Below are 20,827 nucleotides of genomic sequence, written 5' to 3'. Positions count from 1 at the left end.
CTCCTCAACCAGCAAATCACAAGACTAGAGAGACATACTGGCTTCCTTCCATTCTCCCCCCAACCCTCCTCCTAATTGTGCTGTTACAAACTCCCAGAATAAGAGAAAGCCTAATACACCTCTTATCGTCCTCTTCCACAAAGGGTGTAAGGTCAAAACTTCCAATCCCCCACTCACTTTCCGCTGGAGGGGGCAGAATTCAGAATGGAGGAGCTGGAGAGTACTATCTGGCCAGCATCAATTACCAAGTGAAACCTCTATGAAGTTCAACAGGTGGAAAAACAAGCAGCTACTTTGCTAGGTTACTTTTCTATGGTCTCCACACCCTCTAATACGAGCCAAGGCTATGTAATAAGCACAGATATAAATATCACTTTTATGAATGGGCAGATACCTCTCCCACCCACATCGATCTCTCTGCCAAAGAAAACCCAATATAGGAGCTATTTGAAGTTTTTGACCAAGAGTTATCATTCTTCATTTTGTCCATATGACTTAGAACTGTTTCTCACATATAGCGTGCAGCATCACCAGGAGGACTTGTTAAAAATCAGTGCCTCCTGCTTGTATACATATGGAACAAACCTGCACAATCTGTACATGTACCCCAGAACTTAAAGTATGATAAAAAATAAATAAATAAAACTGCCAAAAAAAAAAAATCATTGCCTCCCAGATTACTGTATCCAGAGGTGTGGAAGGGGAACTTCATTCCCCCAGGTGACCCTGAAGCTGGCGATCAGATCACCCACAGTTAGTACTAGGTGCCCTTAGCAGACACTATGAGCTGGTAGAGCTGTAAAAATTATGCTAATTCTTGCCAGGCTTGGTGGCTCACTCCTGTAATCCCAGCACTTTGGGAGGCCAGGGAGGTTGGATCACTAGGTCAGAAGTTCAAGACCAGCCTGGTCAACATAGTGAAACCCTGTCTCTACTAAAAAATAAAAAATTAGCCTGGCATGGTGGTGCATGCCTATAGTCCCAGCTACTCGGGAGGCTGAGGCAGGAGAATTGCTTGAACGAAGGAGGTTGAGATTGCAGTAGGTTGAGATCGTGCCACCGCGCTCCAGCCTGGGCAACAGAGTAAGACTCCATCTAAAAAAAAAAAAAAAAAAAAATTATACGAATTCCCAAAAGGCTAGTCTGTCTTCCTGGGGTGCCTGCCATGCTTTCAACAGAAAAAAATAAACTAAATCTATTCTAAGGAGTAACCACATAATTAGAAGGTTATGACTACATTGTAGAAAGAAAGAAATACCGTGATAAAGAACAATGGAATTTGTGGATCAATTATCAATACGGTGCTGAGATTCATGCAGTTATAGACCAATAAAACAAGGCTATCAGACTGGCTCACAAAATACTTCCTGATTTCTGAAGTGGAAGAAAATTCACTGGGCTTAAGGAAGTCAAGTCTGAGAACTCACTTATCTGTCTCCTCACTTATGGTTAGGGGCATAATCATTCAGCAGATTGTATCTGATGTGCCTTTGTTCTGGCAGTTTTCTTTGCCACCTGTTTATAATTCTCAAAAAGAATTTTTAAAAATTAATAAACTTTAAACATTGTATCAGTGCATATGTTTAATATTCATTTATTAAGTAAATTCTATTGAAGACTATGAACAAAGATACAAAGATGACTGAGACACGGCCCTTGCCACCAGGTTGCCTACAGCGTAGCAGAGAAGACAGAGGAAAATCAATTCAGGTTAGGTGTCAAATGAAGATAGGTGAAGTACTCAAAAGGAATTCACCTTGGGAAGATCAGAGGACACCCCGCCTGAACTGCATCTCCAAGCCTGTTTGTCAGGTGAGCAAAGGGGAAAGAGAGCCAAAAAAACTAACAGATATATGGAGGTGTGAATTCACATGGCAGGTGATTTGGACTGAGTAGGAATATGGGATACTAGTGGACACAGGCCCGAGGCGAATCTGGAAAGGAAGGCAGCAGCCAGTTCATGCTTAAAGTTTGGACCTTATCCTGAAGGCATTATGAATTCACCTGAAGATCTGTAGTAGACATATTGGAATATAATTTGCTTACAAAGAAAACCCTGAGAAGCTATGGAGGATGGATTGGAGGGGACACAGAGAGAGGAATCATCTAGGAATCTGTTGCTTTGTAGCTGATCAGGAAGATGATGGGAATGAGTAAGCAAAACAGGCGATGAAGCCAGGAAGGGAGGTGTTCAGAGATGAATAAGGACGGGGAGACAATGCCAGCTGACCAGCTGGATGAGAGGGGAAAGGCAGATGAATGAATCTAGGGTCATGCCCAGATTTGTAATGTAAATGACTGAGAAGACAGGGTTACCCGCTAACCAAGCGAGGGAATAAAAGCAGAAAAGCCATTGCAGGTCATGAGTTCTGTTTGGGTCATACTGTGTTCAAGCTTCCTGAGGATCATACCGGTTAAGCGATTTGGTAGATCACATATGAAAATCTGAACTCAGAGAGACGTGGAGAGGAAGATATGATTATGGTAAAGATGATATCCACCATATTAACAAACAGGCCTATAATCCCAGCACTTTGGGAGGCCGAGGTATGTGGATCATTTGAAGTCAGGAGTTCCAGACCAGCCTGGCCTGGAACATGGTGAAACCCTGTCTCTACTAAAAATACAAAAAAATTAGCTGGGCGTGGTGGTGCATGACTGTAGTCCCAGCTATTTGGGAGGCTGAGGCAGGAGAAGCGCTTGAATCCAGGAGGCGGAGGTCGCAGTGAGCTGAGTTCATGCCACTGCACTCCAGTCTGGGCAATAATATGAGACTCCGGCTCAAAAATACACACACACACACACACACACACACACACACACACACTATGGCTAAAGGGAAGACGCTGACCAATCAGAACATGTGTCTGATCAACCAGAAAGGATTCCAGAAATAAACACCTGGCATGGGCATGTGAGAAAACACCAGCTAACACCCCTTTGGCGGTGACAGTCATCAGAGAGGAGGATGACAGACCTCAGGGAGAAGAGGCCACGGAACACCTGCAATGGGGTGGTGCAAAGGATGAGAACATGGAGGAGGAGGATGTGCAGGAACAGTCAGAAAGAGAGGGAGGAGAACCAAGAAAGATGAATGTCATGATAGACTGGGGAACAGAAAAAAGCTTCGGATGGATGGAAGTGGCAGTACAGACTGTTGAAAAGCCCTCTTGTCCACCTTTGTAAAGCTAGACTATTTCTAGTGTGGATGTCAAGGGCTAACTGAGCAAGTTCAAGGGCAGTGCTCAGGGCAGGGACTCTCAAGGATGGATTCCCAAAGCACAGGAGGAGGATGAAGGGGACTCCAGCACAAATTAGGATTCCGCAATGGAAGCAGCTAAGTAAATGTAGTCTACCTGGAATGACCTTCCACAGTGTCTTTGACCACGCTGAAGCTGAACTAGAGCTAGGCAAGGCAGAGTGGTGGAAATGAAGGACGTCTACCACTTTCACCCCAAGCCCCACTGGGCAGCTGACCTGCCTGCCCATCGTCCTCCTCCTTACACAAAAAACGCGAATTCCACTCGCCTTCCTGCTCTCAATGAAAGGCTCTCTTCGGGTTCTTTACTAATCTCAAATCTGTAAAAAGGTTTTCCCTGTGACTTTTCTCCATTTCAATCCCGTCTTCTCTAAAGGAGAATTAAAAGCAAGTTCCCCACACCGACCTCAAGTGGTTTCTAAGATAGCATGAGTGCATTTTGCAGGTTCTCTGAGAATTTAAAAGAGAGTGGGGAGGGGAGGAAATAGAGTCAGAGTGAATGCAGAAATGCTGGAGAAGAAAACGGGATCTAATACTTTGGAATATTTTCATAGTGGGGACACACATGTAATAATCAATAAAGCATGGGAAAAGTTCGTGTTCTGGTGCATTTGGAAAGAATGCTTATTAAATACTTGAAAATAGAAGATTTAGGTTTCTTTAAATAACAGCTGAAATATCCCTTGAGCTAAAATGTGTTGCTATTCGAGACGCCATCAAATTAATGTTAAAATATGATATCTCATTTCAATCTTCTTGGAGAAAAAAAAAATCAGGCTTTGACTCACTCCTAAGACAGATCCCACGCACCCACCCACCAACATGGCCCTTGGTACTGGCGACCTGCCCACATGTCGATGCAATCGTGCCTCTCTACAGCCCTGCTTCCACCCGCTTCCCGAGCTTCGATGTCGTGACGAGAGACCGGGGCTACATCAACCTTGGGCAACCAGATGCAGCCGCGTGCGGTAGCCTGGCACTGCCCCGAGCATGCTCAGTCGGGTCCTGACCCACTTCTGCAGGTCCGACTTCGGGGCGTGGGGTCAGAGGCATTACTTTGTCAGTCTGCCAGGAACAGAGAGGAGGTGAGAGACGGAGAGTTGCTCAAGCTCCTTTCTTGGCACGGCCATCCCTGACCCGGCGACGGAACATGCCCAGTCTGGCTGCAGGAGCTGCAGAAGCCGCCGGGAGCGTCCGTGGGAAAGTCCACCTTTCCGGGTTTTCGCAGCAACCCACCGGGACGAGGGAGGGACAGGAGTAAAAGGGCCGAAGAGGGGCGTGGCCAAGGGGGCGGGACTGAAAGCCGTGTGGGAGGAGCCTGGCCCCGCCCCTGAAATTGAGCGGCTCTCTTCTCCCACGGTGGGCAAGGAGGGGAGGAAGCCACTTACATTGCAGGATCGTGCAGCGAAACTACTGGAGGTACTTAAAAATAATTCTAGAGTAATCTACTTTTTCATTAAAAAATCCACTTATGCTTCATTAGAAAAAACGTAGAAAGTACAAATAATATTTTTAAAGAAAATGAAAAAAATTCCTGGAACCGCACCACTCAAGAAGCCACCAGGGAACGTCCCGCTGGGTTTCCTTCCAGACTCTTCCATCTGTGGGCTTTGCCTTAAGAGACGTTTAAGGCTGACAGCGCAGTCGCCCGGGCGGGCCTGAGAACCTTCTTTTGCTTGCAAAGTGGTTTGCTCCTGACTGCGCGTGACTACAAGGAGACCGGGTGGGTTGATTGCTTTCCACTTAGCGCCCCGGGATGGGACCCTAGGGAGCCTTTTCCTGGGTGTCCTTGAACTCGAGTGGGCTGCGACGCCCACAAAAGTTGCGGTGGAAGCCCGGGGAGCGCCCCGCCCCCGACGAGGATCAGCCACGCTGTCCCGGCGGGACAGAGAGCGGCGTGAGTCCCCGCGCGGCCGCGGAGGGCCTGGGCGTGCGGGTGCGGGGCTCAGGGGCCCGCCGAGGCCCGGCCCACAGGCTGAGCGCACAGAACGCGGGATCCCGGGCACCGACAGCCTCTGCTGGTTCCTGCGCTGGCTCCTCGGAAGGGCCTGCCCGCCCCTCCGCCTGGCTCGCCCCGCCCGCCCGCGGCTGCCGCGAAAACCCGGCGGCGACACCGCGCCTCCACGCCGCCCGGAGAGCCGCACTGGGCATGCTCGGCCCGGCCGGCCCCGGCGCCTGGAGGTGGGAAGCTCCGCGCTCCCGGCCGCCGGCGGCGCAGCCCGCAACGCTGTGAGGCGCGGGCGGAGGCGGCTCGCCCGCGGTGGTCGCTCCCGGGGTCCGGCGCAGAGCGCGGCGCAGAGGCCGCTGTCGTGCCGGCCATGGCGAGGGGTGCCCGGCGGCCACCTGAGCGGCACGGCGGTGTCAGGTGAGGGGGGCGCCGGGCGGGTCGGGGCGGAGGGGGTTGGGAGAAGCACCGGGTCGGCGCCGGGGCCGCGGAACTTCTGCGTGTGAGGGCCGGCAGAGGCTGCGCTGCGAGGCACCGCGGGGTTCCGGCGGCGGGCGCCAGGGGGCCGCGGGATGCTTCGAGATCCGCGCGGTGCGGGGGCCGGCCGTTTGGGGACAGCCGCAGCCCGGGCTCGAACCGTCACCTTCCGAGGGCGAGGAGCGCGGAATCCCCGGCCGGCTGCCGGCGAGCCTCCCGGGTGTCCTGGGGACAGGGGGCGCCGAGCAGCCGCGGGGGCCTTCGCCAGGCTCTGGATCCCTCGCTTGGCCGTGCCTCAGTTTCCCTGGACAGGGAGGAGGGTGCGCTGGCCGGGGCTGTGGAGAATGTGAATGCGGGTTCCGCGTCGGGAGGGCACCGCGTCCTGATGCCGCAGGAGTGCGGGCGGTGGTGGGTGCCGCGAGCCGCCGCCTCGCGCGCGGAGCTCTCGGAGTTTGTCGCATTTGACTCCATAACAAGTTGACATCGAATTGCTTCATGGCGTGGAATGGGGAAACGTGCTTCATCGAATTAAAACACAGAGTGGTTGCAGAACCGATTTATTTTAAGCCTGATCATTAATACTGTCTTCTCCACCCCTGAAAAAAAGAAAAGAACAACAAAAAAAAAAAACTTATCTTGCAAGATTTATAAAGCAAGCTAGCAAAAAAAGGTTTGTAGGTCTGTTATGTGCTCACGTTGTACAAAGCAGTTAAGATACGGTCGAATTGTGTTCATTTTTAAGGATACTTAACAGACAAGTTTGGTTACTGTGGCAATCTTTATTTTGCGTTATCTTGGATTTAATGTTAAACACTTGGAAACCGAGCATTGCAGAAGCTCAGTGTTTTTTGTAGTTTTCTCACTTTTGTTTCTAGATGAAACACATTTTTTTTCAGTTGCTACTATGCTGAACATAGTAAAATCCTTCAGGATGAAATACAAGATGGAAAAAAATGTCTTTTCATGAGACTATAAGTTATAACAGTGTAGTTCTTCTGACGTTTTACTTATATGGTAAATGCAATTCGTGTGTCGCACTGTGGTTTCTACAGCTGTTTCTTCCCAAAACATTTAGTACCATGAACACTATTAGGATTATTGTATCTAATAGGGGCAAGGTAAACAATCCTGTGCTAGTGGGAACTAGTTCTGCTAACTAAAGCTACATTCTCATGCCTATTTCTCTAAGTACCACTTAATGGGTTCAGTTGTTTTATTCATTAAGCTTATTACAAAGCTTCTTGTTTACATTCTTAATAGAGCTTAATAGATTTCAGAAATGCATTGACTTTTCATTGGGTTGTGGGTAGTCTTTAAGGTTGGTGCTTGCAAGCCTGAGATGGCTTCAGCTCTAATTCTGGATACTCTCTGGGGTGATTTCTCCCAGTATAGAGTTGGCTCTGCCCTGTACTGCTGCATAACCGAAGCTTAATACTAGGAAAGGCTTGAAATGTGCAGACAACAGCAGTAGCAATAACATGATTACCATTTGCATGCATTAAAACCTGCAGTCCTCCATTTTAGCCAATAGTCTGGTTGGTGATGTTCACTGCTCCTAAATTTATTTCTAAATACAGTTATGGAAAAAGAAGTTTGAAAATCCCAACCCAAATATTGAATAATTGTGCTTCCCTTTTCTATAAAAACACATCAAGTTTAAAACCTTCCATGAAGTACTGCCTAGATGTACACCTTGTCCTGTACAGCACGTCTCATATCCTCAGGCGGCATTCCCCAGTAGAGGTAGCTAGCATCTCTCCTCAACCTTGGGCTCTTTCTGACCTGGAGGAAGCAGCTAGGCCTCAGTTTACTTGTTGTGACTGTGAGATTTAATACAGATCAATAGGCCCCCTTCTCGATCCAGAAATCCTGAGTACAGATCCTAAGGATTTTCTCAGTGTTAAGAAGGACAATGAAATTTAATCAAAGGCTTATTGACACACTGCCCTTGGCTTCAAAAGGTCCACATTGCCCTAACCTAAAACTCAAAAAACAACAGGAATTAGGTTGAAAAAGGGCTGTATTACTGCTCATGGAAAAAAAAAGTCAACTTTGTAGGCATGTTACAAAAAAGGTGATCATTTCTTGTCTTTTGTCGTTAATTGTTGGGTTCTTTCAGCTCACTTGCTAGGCACGTGATTTTTAGGGTTATTTCTATGTGTTTAGATTTCTATACTGTGTGATGTTAGTGACATTAGACATTTACAGCAAATGACTTCCTTTAAAAATAGATCTACCCTCAACCCTGTGACCTTAATTTATCCAACTCCTATTTGGCTTGCAATTTAAATTTTAAATTTGTATTTTAAATTTTGCTTCATTCAGACTTTTTATTCTACTTTTTAATGCAAGAACGTTTAGATACTGGAATACAAATAAATATTGTGGCCAAGTTGCTTTTAACCTCAACACAGCCTAGTCAGATTTGTTAGACAAGTGCTAACTTAGTTTTTGGAATTTCGAAATCATGCAGAGGCTATCACTCCCCTAAGTTGGCATCTAACCCAGCACTTGGGGTGTGACTTGTCTTTTCTAGCCAACACCGGGCAGACACTTAAAACTTTGCTAGTGTTTTCAATCTACGGCGTATCACATTATGGTTAGAAATGGCCTTAACATGCAAATGGTTAATTTTAAGTTTGGTATAATACCTCCCTGGAATGGTTAAAAGATGGTTACAAAGGATTTGGTTGATTATGTCATGGTGTAACCACATAAGAGCTGTCAGAAGTAGTTTATAAGTTAGGCTCCAAGCAGAAGTCCTGTGAATGTATTGGTCTGGCCTCTGCTGCCACCTGAGGTCTTTACTTATTAAAATAATCACATTAATTTCTTTCCACAAACTTGTATAGTTAGGCTCCTGAGGCCACAAAAATGAATAAGACAGTAACTCACAGATGAGTCAGAGAGATATGCTTGAGGACAAATAAAATACAACATAGGATGAGTGCTTCAGAGAGGTACACACACGGGGCCGAGGAAATGGGGGAATGAACCCCGTAGACCGGAGGAGGAGAGGACCTCGTGCTTGGAGTGACATTTCCTTTAAGGAATGCCTGAAGAATTAGAAAAGTCTTCTAAGCAAAGACACTCCAGGCAGAAGAAACACCATTAGGGTAGGCAGAATACTGCCCACCACCAGAGATTTCAGCTTTGGAACTTCGAAGATGTGATTCAGTTAAGTGTCTTGACATGGGGAGATTATTCAGGAGTTTCCAGGTGGGCCCAATGCACTTCTGTGGCATGGGAGTTCAACATGGGTCTTCCTGGGCAAAAGTCAGGAACTCTATAGGGCCCTGTTCCTTCTGGAGGCTCTCGGGGAGAACCTGTTTCTTCACCTTTGCAAACTTCGAGAGGCCACCCACATTCCTTGTTTCGTAGCCCCCATCCCCCATTCAAAGCTCGAAACAGCCAGTCCAGTCTTTCTTGAGAGGCATCACTCTGACACTGACTTCTGCTTCCCTCTTTCACATGAAAGAACCCGTGTGATTACATTGGGCCCACCTAAATGGTGGCTCTTTAAGACCTGTTTGAACTTCCATGACCCAGAACTGCAAGATAAATTTGTGTTAAGTCCCTCAGTCTGTGGAAATCTGTTACAGGAGCTGTGGAAAGCAAATACAGCCATTTCCACCAAAAGATTTGGTGCAGTAGAGTAATAGGCAAGGAGATTGAAGTCATCCTTTTACTGTGATGAGCTCAATGTCACGTGAAGGAGTTTGGATTCTCTCCTATTATAGATAATAATGTATGGGAAACCAGAACATGAAATGAACAGACTGATGCCAGATTTACTTGCTAAAAACACAGTGGGTAACTAAGCCCCAGGCTTCACAGGGCAGCTTGATAGAGAATGTCCAACCAGAGGTGGTCAGTGGCCGATAGAGGTCTGGAACTAGCCTGTTGTAATTCAGGTCTCTGAATTCATCTGAAATGGCAGGATTCGTATGCGTGTATGAAAAGAATAGATTAAAACTTTTGTTTACAATAAGTGGGACATCATAAAGCAGCAGAGGTGAGGCACATTTCACTTTGCTTCTGCCCATTGTCCTCTAGAACAGCAGTCAGCTGTTCTGCTGTCTCCGTACCATGCACACCATGCACACGTGAGCAGGGAGCTGAGAAAGCTAAAATTTAACATAATTAACTTGAGAATGATGAGATTTCACATGGGCCATCTCCGACCAGTTGGTAATAGCTGTTTGCAATGTTGTGGGCTTGTACTGGTTCACCTGGGAAACTGTCACAATCAATCAGCAATGTTTGCAATGGGCTCCATATTAGTCGTTGAGGGTGCAGGAGTTGACAGCTTTAATACTAGATGAACTAATTTCCGGGTTTGAATATTAGAACTCTAGTAATTAGTTTCAAACATATTCATTTAGTCTCTTTTATATCCAAGTCCTCAATATCTACCTGGCAAAAGCGTATTGTCTCCTGGTTAAATTGATGTCTGTGTCTGGAAAACCTAAACTCAAGGATTCTTCTATCTTAGTGTTATAAGAGTGGCTTTGAATTGAAACTGAACTATATTTAAGAAAAAATTACTAAGGCTGGGTGCATGGCTCACACCTGTCATCCCAGCACTTTGGGAGGCCGAGGCGGAAGGATCATCTGAGGTCAGGAGTTCAAGACCAGCCGTCTCTACTACAAATAGAAAAATTAGCCGGGCATAGTGGTGCATGCCTGTAATCCCAGCTACTCGAGAGGCTGAAGTAGGGGAATCGCTTGAACCCAGGAGACGGAGGTTGCAGTGAGCCGAAATCACACCATTGCCCTCCAGCCCAGGCAACAGAGCGAAACTCCATCTCAAAGAAGAGAAAAAATTACTGAGAAAAAAATTTTTCAGACAATGTGAAAGAAGCCGTGGGCTAACAGTGTTAGATGCTGGAAACAACAGGAAGACTTGACTAAAATGTATCCTAATAAAAACAGAACTTTATGTTGTATAGCTAGTATCCATTTGTATAACTTCAGAAGATTTTTACCCAAATGTTCTCATAGAATGATGCAAAAATAATTGTTTTCTATTGTAGAGTACTAGGCTGGTGTAAACCATTCCCTCTCTCTTGACCCTTAACAGGGAAAATACAGGATATGGTAGCCGGATATTTAGAGTGAGAACCACCAGGACTCAGCAGTGGACTTGTACTCTATGTGCTGGGAGGTAAAGAGGGCATTTTAAACAACTCCCATGTGACTAATTGGATTATCTGTGTCAGGCTCTGCAGCAGCACGGAGGGCCCACCTGCTGTGGCCTTTGGAATACTATTCCCAAGATTTTTTATTTTTTTTTTTGAGACGGATTCCTGCTTTGTCACCCAGGTTGGTGTGTGGTGGTGCGATCTCGGCTCACTGCAACCTCCACCTCCCGGGTTCAAGCAATTCTCACGCTTCAGCCTCCCAAGTAGCTGGGATTACAGGCATGTGCCACCACGCCCGGCTAATTTTTTGTATTTTTAGTAGAGATGGGGTTTCACTACGTTGGCCAGGCTGGTCTCAAACTCCTGACCTCATGATCTGCCTGCCTCAGCCTCCCAAAGTGCTGGGATTACAGGCGTGAGCCACTGTGCCCGGCTCAAGATTTTTTTTTGTAATTGCTTTTTCTCCAAGGGTCTGTCCTTTGCCTCCCTGTGTGCTTACCTGGGTCCTCTTGTCTGTGGCCCTCTTATGTTCTTTCTGGGCGACTTGTTTTTCCTCACAACTGCATCAGTCATCCATGCACAGTGTCCAGCTTTTCTGAAGTTCGTATTCCATCCACTCATGGATTCATTCAGCAACTAGTGACAACCTGAGATCTTAATCTAATGAAGGGTCAGATGTGCAAAAAAAAATCATAACGAAAATAGGAAGTTATGAATAAAGGGCGGTGAGAAAAGGAGTGTGTGGGGCTACCTGGGGCGCCCTGGAGGGCTTTGAACCAAGACTTCAGAACTAAGTAGGGGTTTGCCACATGTGCATGGTAGGAAGGGAACGAAGCTGGAGGCACAGAGGTGCTGTGGGGAACTCCTGGGAGTTCAGGAAAGAGAACGTGCTGGAATTGGGGTGGGTGGGGAGAGGGAGAGGGGGAGGGGAGGCTCCAGAGACACAGTCAGGGAGGTACATGGGAGTCAGACTGTGAAGAATCACCTGGGTCCTATGAACGACTTGAGTTTCACACTGTTGACACCACGAAGACAGGGAATATGTTTTCGATCTTTCAGAGTCAGCTAACTTTAGTAATGACATGGTATATAGATTGGAGGCAGGCAGGACTAGAGGCAGGTCAGCAAGGAAGGGGTCAGGTAGAGATGATGAGCACACAACCCAGGAGAAGCCCAGGATGTGGCAGCCCCATATTGAGGATTGAGAATCATTAGAGCTCAGTGATTGATTGGTGTCGCAGGGCAGGGAAGGAAAGGGGCATTAGAAACAACCCCTTTGCAGTGAATCCGATTCCCTGTCTCAGGTGCAGCAGCAATGTGGAAGAACCACCTGTCTTGAGAAATAGTGGGGTCGGAGCATCCCTCAGGGGTTTTCCCACTGAGGGCAAGGCTTTGCGGCACCAGAGAGACTAACTTCAGGCAGGGGAGGAGTCACGAAGCCCACACACAGACCATGTATGAGGGCAAAAGTCAGAACCTTAGCATCACAGGGCACAGACTTTGTAAGAGAGACAAAAGAAAGAAGAAATTAATTCCCTGACGGCCCCTCGGCTTTTGGACTGAAGCACTGGGGACTTATACTAATGAGACTGAAAGAAAATTGTAGTGCGTGGGGCTTTCCTAATGCTTTCCTAATTCTGGAATGATACGGTAACTCACTTAGAGGCTGTGCTGAAATTGACTCTGTAGTCAACAGGAAAGAGGAAAGCTTGCTTAGCAGATACTGAAATATAATCCCACCCCCTTCCTTCCACTGAAGATTTGAGTTTGCTGATGGTGTAAGGAAGAACATAAGGGAAGAGTTTGCTCCTTGAGGAAATAAATGGGTTAGAATAAAGTGCTCCAGAATTATCCACTTCTGGTGTCCACCCCGTTCAGGTGCAGGCTGAGAGTAACTCAAATCATTCTCGTCGGTTTACTAAAGCAGTACCTCTCCTGAACAAGGTACGATGCATCTGTTTTCGAGTCTCTACCTTTCATATGTGTGTGTGTATAGATGAGGTCTCGCTCTGTTGCCCAGGCTGGATTACAGTGGCATAATCATGGCTCACTGTAGCCACAAACTGCTAGACTCAAGTGATCCTCCTACCTCAACCTCCGGAGTAGCTGGGATTACAGGCGCATGGCACCATGCCCAATTAATGAATTTTTTTGTAGAGATGAAAGTCTTGCTGTGTTGCCCAGGTTGGTCTCAAATCCCTGGCCTCAAGCGATCTCCAGCCTCCATCTTCCAAAGTGCCGGGATTACAGGCATGAGCCATTGCACCAGGTTGCATCTGTACTTTCCTGTTCCTTCTTGAAATTAGCAAGTGCTCTATATTTGTGGCAGGAATGACCACCCTGAGGAGGAGAGCCAACTCCTTTCCTCCCCAAAGGCTTGACTGCCCTGCAAGGAAGTAGGTAGATTACACAACTGTGCTTAAAGACTCAAAACCCATTTTCCCTGGCCCTTAGCAGGGGAAGGTATTTGAGTGAAGATGGAGTGAGTGTTTGGCTCCCAACACTTCCTGTTAGGTGTTTACAGCCCAGGATGGCTGTGGGTAGCATAAACTCTTAGTAACCAGTGAGCTGTCTTGCTTCTCATCTGCTGTTATTAAGTTCATCTTGAGAATTGCTGCTTACCTGCTAAAGCTAGTGCTGGGCTTCACTGGGCCGCTCCCGGCCAGGCCTGCGCTTCTGTCTCCCATCTCCCTGCCATTTCTGCTGGCAGCCCTACGCTGGCTGGAAGGTGTTGTTTGTTTTTGTTTTGTTTTTTCTTCAAGGTTTGGAAAATTCTAGATTACTTGGTCTTTGAGTCCAGCTCTGATTAGAACTTCTCAAAGGTAGCCTATTTCTCTCCATTTCAAAACTCTTTTGAGGATCTTGAAATTCATCTCCAGAAAATATCTGGAGATGAATTATCACCAATCCTTTGCCTTCATGGGGACTGAGCATCTCTCCCTGTGCATCTGTGCCCAGGACCCGCAGTGCACTTTTGATTTCTTCCTGCCTTTGTAAGGCATCTCATCCCTGCATCCACGTTAGGGCCGCCTCTCCCTCTTTCCCTGAGGTGTTAGTTCTTGTGCCTAAGTAGTGGATGGTCTGTCCCAAAGTCCTCTTTATCATTTCTCCTAAGAAGCCCCAGAGGCCTTCTCACGGAGTAGAATTTCTGGAGGAGTTCCCTACTGTCCCAGAGCTCTCGAGACAGGCTTGCACAGCACATCCACTGTGTGATGCTTGTGCAAAACGATGCCACATCAGTTTTTATTACTGGCATGCTGTGTTTCTTTCTACCCTCACTTGCCTAGACTAAACCATTACTCCTGCTGGGAGAACTGCCTGTCTCTTTTATTCCTCCTTCAGGTCTTGGCCAACCCCAAGGAACATTCTGTTACCTTCCCAGCTTGGCCTCCTCTGAATTTACCTAGTTTAGCGCATAATTCCGTATTGCTTTGTATGCAGGTGTCACCAAGATTCTAACACCTTTGGGGCAAAGAGCTGGTCTTAAACTGTTTTTAATCCCCATAGTAATTGGTACTAAATGGATAATATTGGCCTCATAAGCACCCGGAGTTCATTTAATTGACATGACTGACTCCTAATTGTGTTTATCACTTAGTTAAAGCTGACTGCCCAGCTGAGAGATCCTTGAGGTCACCTGGAAAGTCTACTCAGCCTAGCAGGGCCTTTCTCCCTCCAAGCTGAGAGAAGAGCAAAGTGGAAGCCACTGAATCCGTATATTCAACTTTCTTCTGGTGGTTTTGTTTAATTGCAATAATTTGCTATGTTGTCACACTGAAAAACACTTAGGTGGAAGACTGATATTAAGCACTAAACTCAGGAAGATTAATAAGACGGAAGCAAATTCTGAAAAAAGGGATTGGTTTTATGAACACGATTTGAAAATACTTACCTACACTGTTTTGAGGGTTGCTGAAGCTTTGAGTGCATCTTTTCCGACAGATGAAATTTTATCCTGATGAAAGAGGAAACCCTGGTGATCCAGTTCCTATGCTGTGAATTTGAATGGCCTTAATCAAACAACCACAGATGCAGGAAGGAGGAATGGTTCAACATTTTGAGATATAAATTAAGTAAGCCATTGCTTTTCACTTCAGCAATAACAAGAGCATACATTTCGGGCCTCTCCACCTCCTCTTCTGTGTTACCCTGAGCCCCTGTTCTCACGCCCATCTTTATCACCAGCCTCTCAATTTAGACTGTAATCGAAGGTTGCGTTTCTGAAGACCGGCCTAAAGAACTCTTGGTTTATACTTAGTTCTGTGGTTAAACAATAGACGTTTTCGAAAACCATCTAAGAAATGAATAGAACTTGTATCACAGGCGATCAGTAAGTTAGTGACAGGTCTAACCTAAGGGCATAGAAGTAAAATAAGTTCACTCAACAGATATTCAAGTGTTTGCTGTGAGCAAAGTGTTTCTGATCATTGGGGATGTGTCAATAAACAGGGGCAATGACAGGAACCCAGCCCTCTAGGAGCTCCCATCCTAATGGGGACAGACATAGTATGCAAATACATGTTAGTTAGTGCTGTGAAGACAAAGGTACGATCAGGGTAGATAAAGCATGATGGGGTGGGCGCAGTTTCACATAGGTGACAGGGAAGGGCTCACTGATGAGAGGCCCGAGGGCTCCAAAGGAAATGTTCCAGGAATCCCAGAACTCATTTCAAATGGTGGAAATAGTAAGTTGAAGGATTCCAGGGTTTACCCATGCCAGGATTCCCAGAGCCCAGGGAGGCTGGTGGGGAGTGAGCGAGTGTAGAGAAGTTAGACGTGGAGGCTGTGAGTCTGCAGGGGCCTACCGTCAGACCATAGCCAGGCTGCCTCCAGCTTCTACCCTGAGTGAGGAGCTGCTGGAAACATGTACATGATAATAATTTAAGCATTTTAGTGTTTTATTTTCCTTATATTTTGAGGCATTCCCCATGCACAGATGTTACTAATCATTAAACAATAATGAAAGTAATGCATGCATGGTGCTAAGCACAATCAACAAATATTTGAATGCCAGCCATTTTTTTAGTGGGAGAATTTTGTTAATGATAAAAATTACATTCCCAAATTGCAAGAATAGACACAAGGCCTCGCTGAAGTGAATTATCAAGTGAATTGAAGGTTTCAAGGCCCAAAGATACGGGCCTTGGTCACACCCCCAGTGGAGCAGCTCCGATTGACACAACCAGCAGCAGCCCTTGGTCTGAAGAAGAAAGGTTGGGTCCGTGGCACAGCCACAGGCACTAGGTTCATTACCTGCCCTTAGTTCAGGTGACGAGATAAAAGTAGTGAGGCTCAGGCTTCACTCCAGGCTGCTCTGGGGATGAAGTTGGAGGGAGAAACCTACAGCTGTCCCCAAACCTACAACTGGCCCATCTTCCATATAGGAAGTCCTAGAGGAGTCTGGGCTGATTCACATTTGCAGTGAGATGAGGGCATCCTAATGAAAGCCTGAATCCATTTATTCCCTCATTTTATTGTCCAGAACGTAAGGGACACACACGAAGTTGTCTTGCATACGGAGAACAAGTTCTCATGGCTGCATGGTGCACAAGCTGTGTCTGTGGCCATCTGCCAAGTCACAAATGGCTTTGCCATCACGGAGCTTTGCCCCAGCTGTATTTACTGCAGCAGAATTTTTAGCAATGCACCAAGAGCTCCCTTGTTCTTCTCCTTGTCTCTTTACCCTTCACCATTTCTTCCCTTTGCCAGTCCCAGTCTTGCTCCCAGTTATCATCATTTAATGATAGTTTTGGAAAGGACCTAAGAGGTGGGTCTGTAGCCCATAGAGATCAGCTGCCTCCCAGGGGTCATCTACTAGTAAATAAAAAATGGAGGAAAGGAGTGAGTATCCTCACTCCCAGCTTGTGGGTCTTAATCCTGAAATTCAAACTGATCTGCTCTTCACATACATCACCCCCAGAGTTTCTGTTCTTGCCCTTAACCTCAGAGCCCGACCCATCACTTATCCCAGGCACCTGATCCTATCCTTTTGCTGTGTAATAATCTCAGCTCCACAGCTGCAGGGAGACCTGCAGTGAATGCTTCACACCGGCTGTCGCTCAGAACACTGGATGTGTTTCCATGAGAAGTTATTGTGTCTTGGTTGGGTGCTATTAATACTATCCTTCAGGCTCATCATGAGTTAAGTAGCTCTATCATGAGCTGTCCCACCACAAAATAATTAACCACCCTTTGTAAGATTGTATGTGACATTACCCTCCCAGTTCCAGAAAAGGGAGTTACATTTGGCCAGTTGAGAAGCCGTGTGTGCACAATAAAATAGAAGGGAGAGGTAGGAATTGAGAAAGGCACTTTCATTATCAAGGCTGTTAAGGGTTTACAAAGGATCCAGAATTAGCAAGAAAATGTAAACTCACAATTGTTTCAGGTCCTGAGTCATATGTAGGAAAGCATATTAAGAAGATTGCTCTCTGATTTATGAACAGTGTGCTCTGGGTTGCAGAGAGGACAGGGTTTTCTTCCTCCTTCCAGGCAGAGCACAGACAGCTTGGACTGATGGGTAGGCAGCCAGGGACTGGCACCCCCATAAAGCACCTCCCTGATACATGGCATCCTCTGGCCATTTTTCTAGCCAAAGAAGAGTTCTGACTCACTGATGTGTCCAGGCTTCCAGACATCCCTCAGCTCCTGCCTGGCCTCACTCTGAATAGAGGAGCTTCGCACTAAATACATCAAGAGCTTCTTGGAAAATGGACTTGAGATCAAATAAAAGCAATTGAAAGCTGGCAGAAGTAGTGCCGTCTACAGATTAGCAGGTGACATAAATTCATGGGACAAGAATGTGAATTTGAATCTCTGTATGCATACTCCACATGAGTAGGAAGAATGTGTTGAAAGGATTTAATTTTTATTTTTTTATTTTTTATTGCATTTTAGGTTTTGGGGTACATGTGAAGAACATGCAAGATTGTTGCATAGGTACACATGTGGCAGTGTGATTTGCTGCCTTCCTCCCCTTCATCTATATCTGGCATTTCTCCCCATGCTATCTCTCCCCAGCTCCCCACCCCCTGCTATCCCTCCCCTATTTCCCCCCAACAGACCCCAGTGTGTAGTGCTCCCCTCCCTGTGTCCATGTGTTCTCATTGTTCAACTATGCGTGAGAACATGTGGTGTTTGATTTTCTGCTCTTGTGTCGGCTTGCTGAGAATGATGGTTTACAGGTTCATCCATGTCTCTACAAAGGACACGAACTCATCGTTTTTGATGGCTACATAATATTCCATGGTGTATATGTGCTACATTTTCCCTGTCCAGTCTATCATCGATGGGCATTTGGGTTGGGATTAGAAAGGATTTAATTTTTTAAAGGGGGGAAACGTTGGGGAAATATACTAATGATAAGACAGACAGCAGCGAGAGATGCTTCTGTACCAGCTTAGGTTGAAAATGGAGTCTCATCAGGATAGTGTCAAAGATCAAAGAAAAATTGGAGACAGCATTGTAACCCTTTGACGTGCTCTGTCATCCATTTGAGGGATTGGCCAAGGAGCCTAAAGGCCCCATGCACCAGTGCATCTGTCCCATTTGTATTTAGTTTCCAGGTTGGGCTAATTCTTTGGATCATCGGATTTCTGGGGAAATGTCTCTCATCAATTAAGGATTTATATGAATTGGGTCCAAAACTATGGTAGCCTATTTCTTTACAATGAAAATTTGGCCAGGCACAGTAGGTCATGCCTATAATCCCAACTACTTAGGAGGCTGAGACAGGAGGATCACTTGAACTCAGGAGTTTGAGGCTATGGTGAGCCATGATGACAGTGAGATGCTGTCTTAATACATGAATGAGGAATAAGAATTTGACGTTAAATTTGTGCTAAACATTAATGACAAACCTGTGATCAGAATAGCCTTCATTGCATGTCTCAAGTGCTGGAACAATTTTAAAATTGCCTTCATGGAACCAAGAATACAATCCTAGGCCTGATCTGGAATTATTATTAGCAGTCATGGTCTTTTTATTCTTGTTCTAAGCCACTAAATTAATTGCATGACCTATTTTATGCAATACCAAACCTTCTCTAGGCCTTTATTTTTTAGAATAAAGGAAAACCTTTATGAAAAGATACCCAAGTTTTTCCAAGTCTAATGTTCTAGTTCTGAGAAGACATGTGTAGACCTGTTTTTAACTTGCTTAATAATTATATATCTATAGAGAACAACCTTTAATGTAATTTTTTCCCTTTGTAAGGGTTTGTGATTCTCTTTTTCTCTTTAAAAGATTGTAGTAAAGGTCCCTTGAGTATCTCCCTTCTGATAACCAGGCTTAACCAGCACTTACGTTTAGTAGGATGTCAGCAATATCTCACCTGCATATTAGAGTGATATTTTAAAATAATCATTTGATGACCCTGGGCAATTTAAACATTATATTTCTGAGAGCTTTATTTTGTATTTACTTTCAGTCAGAAACTCATACCATGTGAACAAAGTGTAGAGATTCAAGAATGGTTTCTTAATATTCTGCTCCATTAAAAATAAAGTTTTATGAAGATGGATGGCATCTCTGTGCCTCTAGTTCGTTTTTGGGTTTGAAAAACAGTGATTTAACCTGGATCAGTTTTTGAAAAATATGTGCCTTCTATGTATCAAAAAAAAAAAATAGCAGAGCATAAAAGGAAATCTGTAGAGGCTGAACGTTGGTGTAATTGGGGTAATAATGCTGTTGCCCCTCTCAGTGGTTCTGTGGGCTTAGCTCATCTGCTAGCTGTTCACAGCAATCCAGCAAGTCTGGGTGTATATTTAGTTCTACCCATGAAGTAGCTGGAAATTATCCTAACACGACACAATTAATAAGTGCATGTCGTACCAAGAATGCCATGAGGTCTCTCCCGAGTCTCATTTTCCTCCCAAGGGCTGGCTACTTTAATAAGACAGGTTCTAATTCTTCTCATGGCATGCTGCTATGTAGCTCGTAATTTGCGAGTTTATATATTTCAGTGTCATGACTGCTGCTTGCCATCACAACACCCTTCATCAGTCAGGGTTCGGAGACAGTAGATGGTGAAGCTAGGAGGAGCCGTGAGGAGCTAGGCAGGAGCCACCATGTCCTCTGCCAGGTGGCTGCTCGCAGACATGCCTTCATCCAAGAGTGGCAGCAGAGTGGAGAGTGCTGCCCAAGGGAGTGGTTTGTTGAATTTCTTCATCTGTGGATTCCACTGACAGTGCCAGGCATTGGTTTTTAGCAAACGAGACACTCCCTTCCTAATTGTTGTCTGTATAATCATAGGTACCACTGTCAGGAGCTCTAGCACTACCTGAACCTGCTATAAAATAGTCATTCTGTGCATTCTAACTCCTGTGCCTCTTTGGATCTGCCCACTTCTTTCTTTCCCCACTGCTGTTGGTTCAGGCCCCTGATCATTTCCTTCCTGGATATTGTATAATGCTATTCTCCTAGCCGGCTCTACATCGCAGCCCTACGAGGATGAAGCCGATCTTTGTAAACACAGAGCTAGCCCCGTCACTTCTCCCTTTCAGATTCGCCCTTGGCATTGCATACTATCCAGTCGTTATCTGGGCCAGCCTGCCTTTCCAGCCTGCTGACCCTCCTCCATTCTTGTACACACACCTGGGCATCAATGCCCAGTTACAGACATTGACCCAGGTTCTCTGTCATCACTGTTGCTTTGAATATTCAGTCCTCTTTTGGGTCAGCTTCTCTCCCCTGGTCTACTTGGGGACTTCTTTAAAATTAAAGGATCACTTCTTCCAGAAAGTTCTTCCTGGCACATCCATACTATTCATACTTCAGTCTCTTCTCTGATGCCTCAGTGGATCTTAACGCCCTGTGATGGGCAGCTGTCACACTGTCTTATAAATGTTAACATGTGTTCCTCTGTCCCCCTGCTGGATACTGAGACGAGAGGGGAAAGGCCTTAGTCTCACCTCTGTGTGCCTCACCCCTGGCAGTGTGCCCAGCACGGGGTCATTTCTCAGGTCATGCATATCGATTTGGATCGAACTGATCCCCTCTAC

The 20,827-nt window shown here is 46.0% G+C and overlaps 1 protein-coding gene across 5 annotated transcripts in view; it reads left to right on the top strand.

Annotated features, from left to right (window-relative positions):
• Positions 1–4,449: 4,449 nt before the first annotated feature.
• The window catches only part of MFAP3L (microfibril associated protein 3 like), a 42,062-nt gene continuing 25,684 nt past the window's right edge, over positions 4,450–20,827 (top strand). Inside the window, exon 1 of one of the 5 annotated variants that reach the window (XM_032298656.1) lies at positions 4,450–4,674. Coding sequence is in view for 1 of the 5 variants with exons in the window: in XM_032298652.1 (XP_032154543.1) it covers positions 5,578–5,624 (47 nt within the window). In the remaining 4 variants the exon portion in view is untranslated. Of the gene's footprint in view, positions 4,675–4,721; positions 4,983–5,434; positions 5,625–20,827 lie in introns of those variants that run through there. The other 4 variants (XM_032298654.1, XM_032298655.1, XM_032298652.1 and 1 more) reach the window with 4 other exon arrangements.

This window comes from Sapajus apella, unplaced genomic scaffold (genome assembly GCF_009761245.1).
Source record: "Sapajus apella isolate SASKATOON/1434 unplaced genomic scaffold, GSC_monkey_1.0 scaffold39, whole genome shotgun sequence".
NCBI lineage: Eukaryota > Metazoa > Chordata > Mammalia > Primates > Cebidae > Sapajus > Sapajus apella.
Note: the sequence above shows the minus strand (reverse complement) of the source record. Positions and strands in the feature narration are given on the sequence as shown.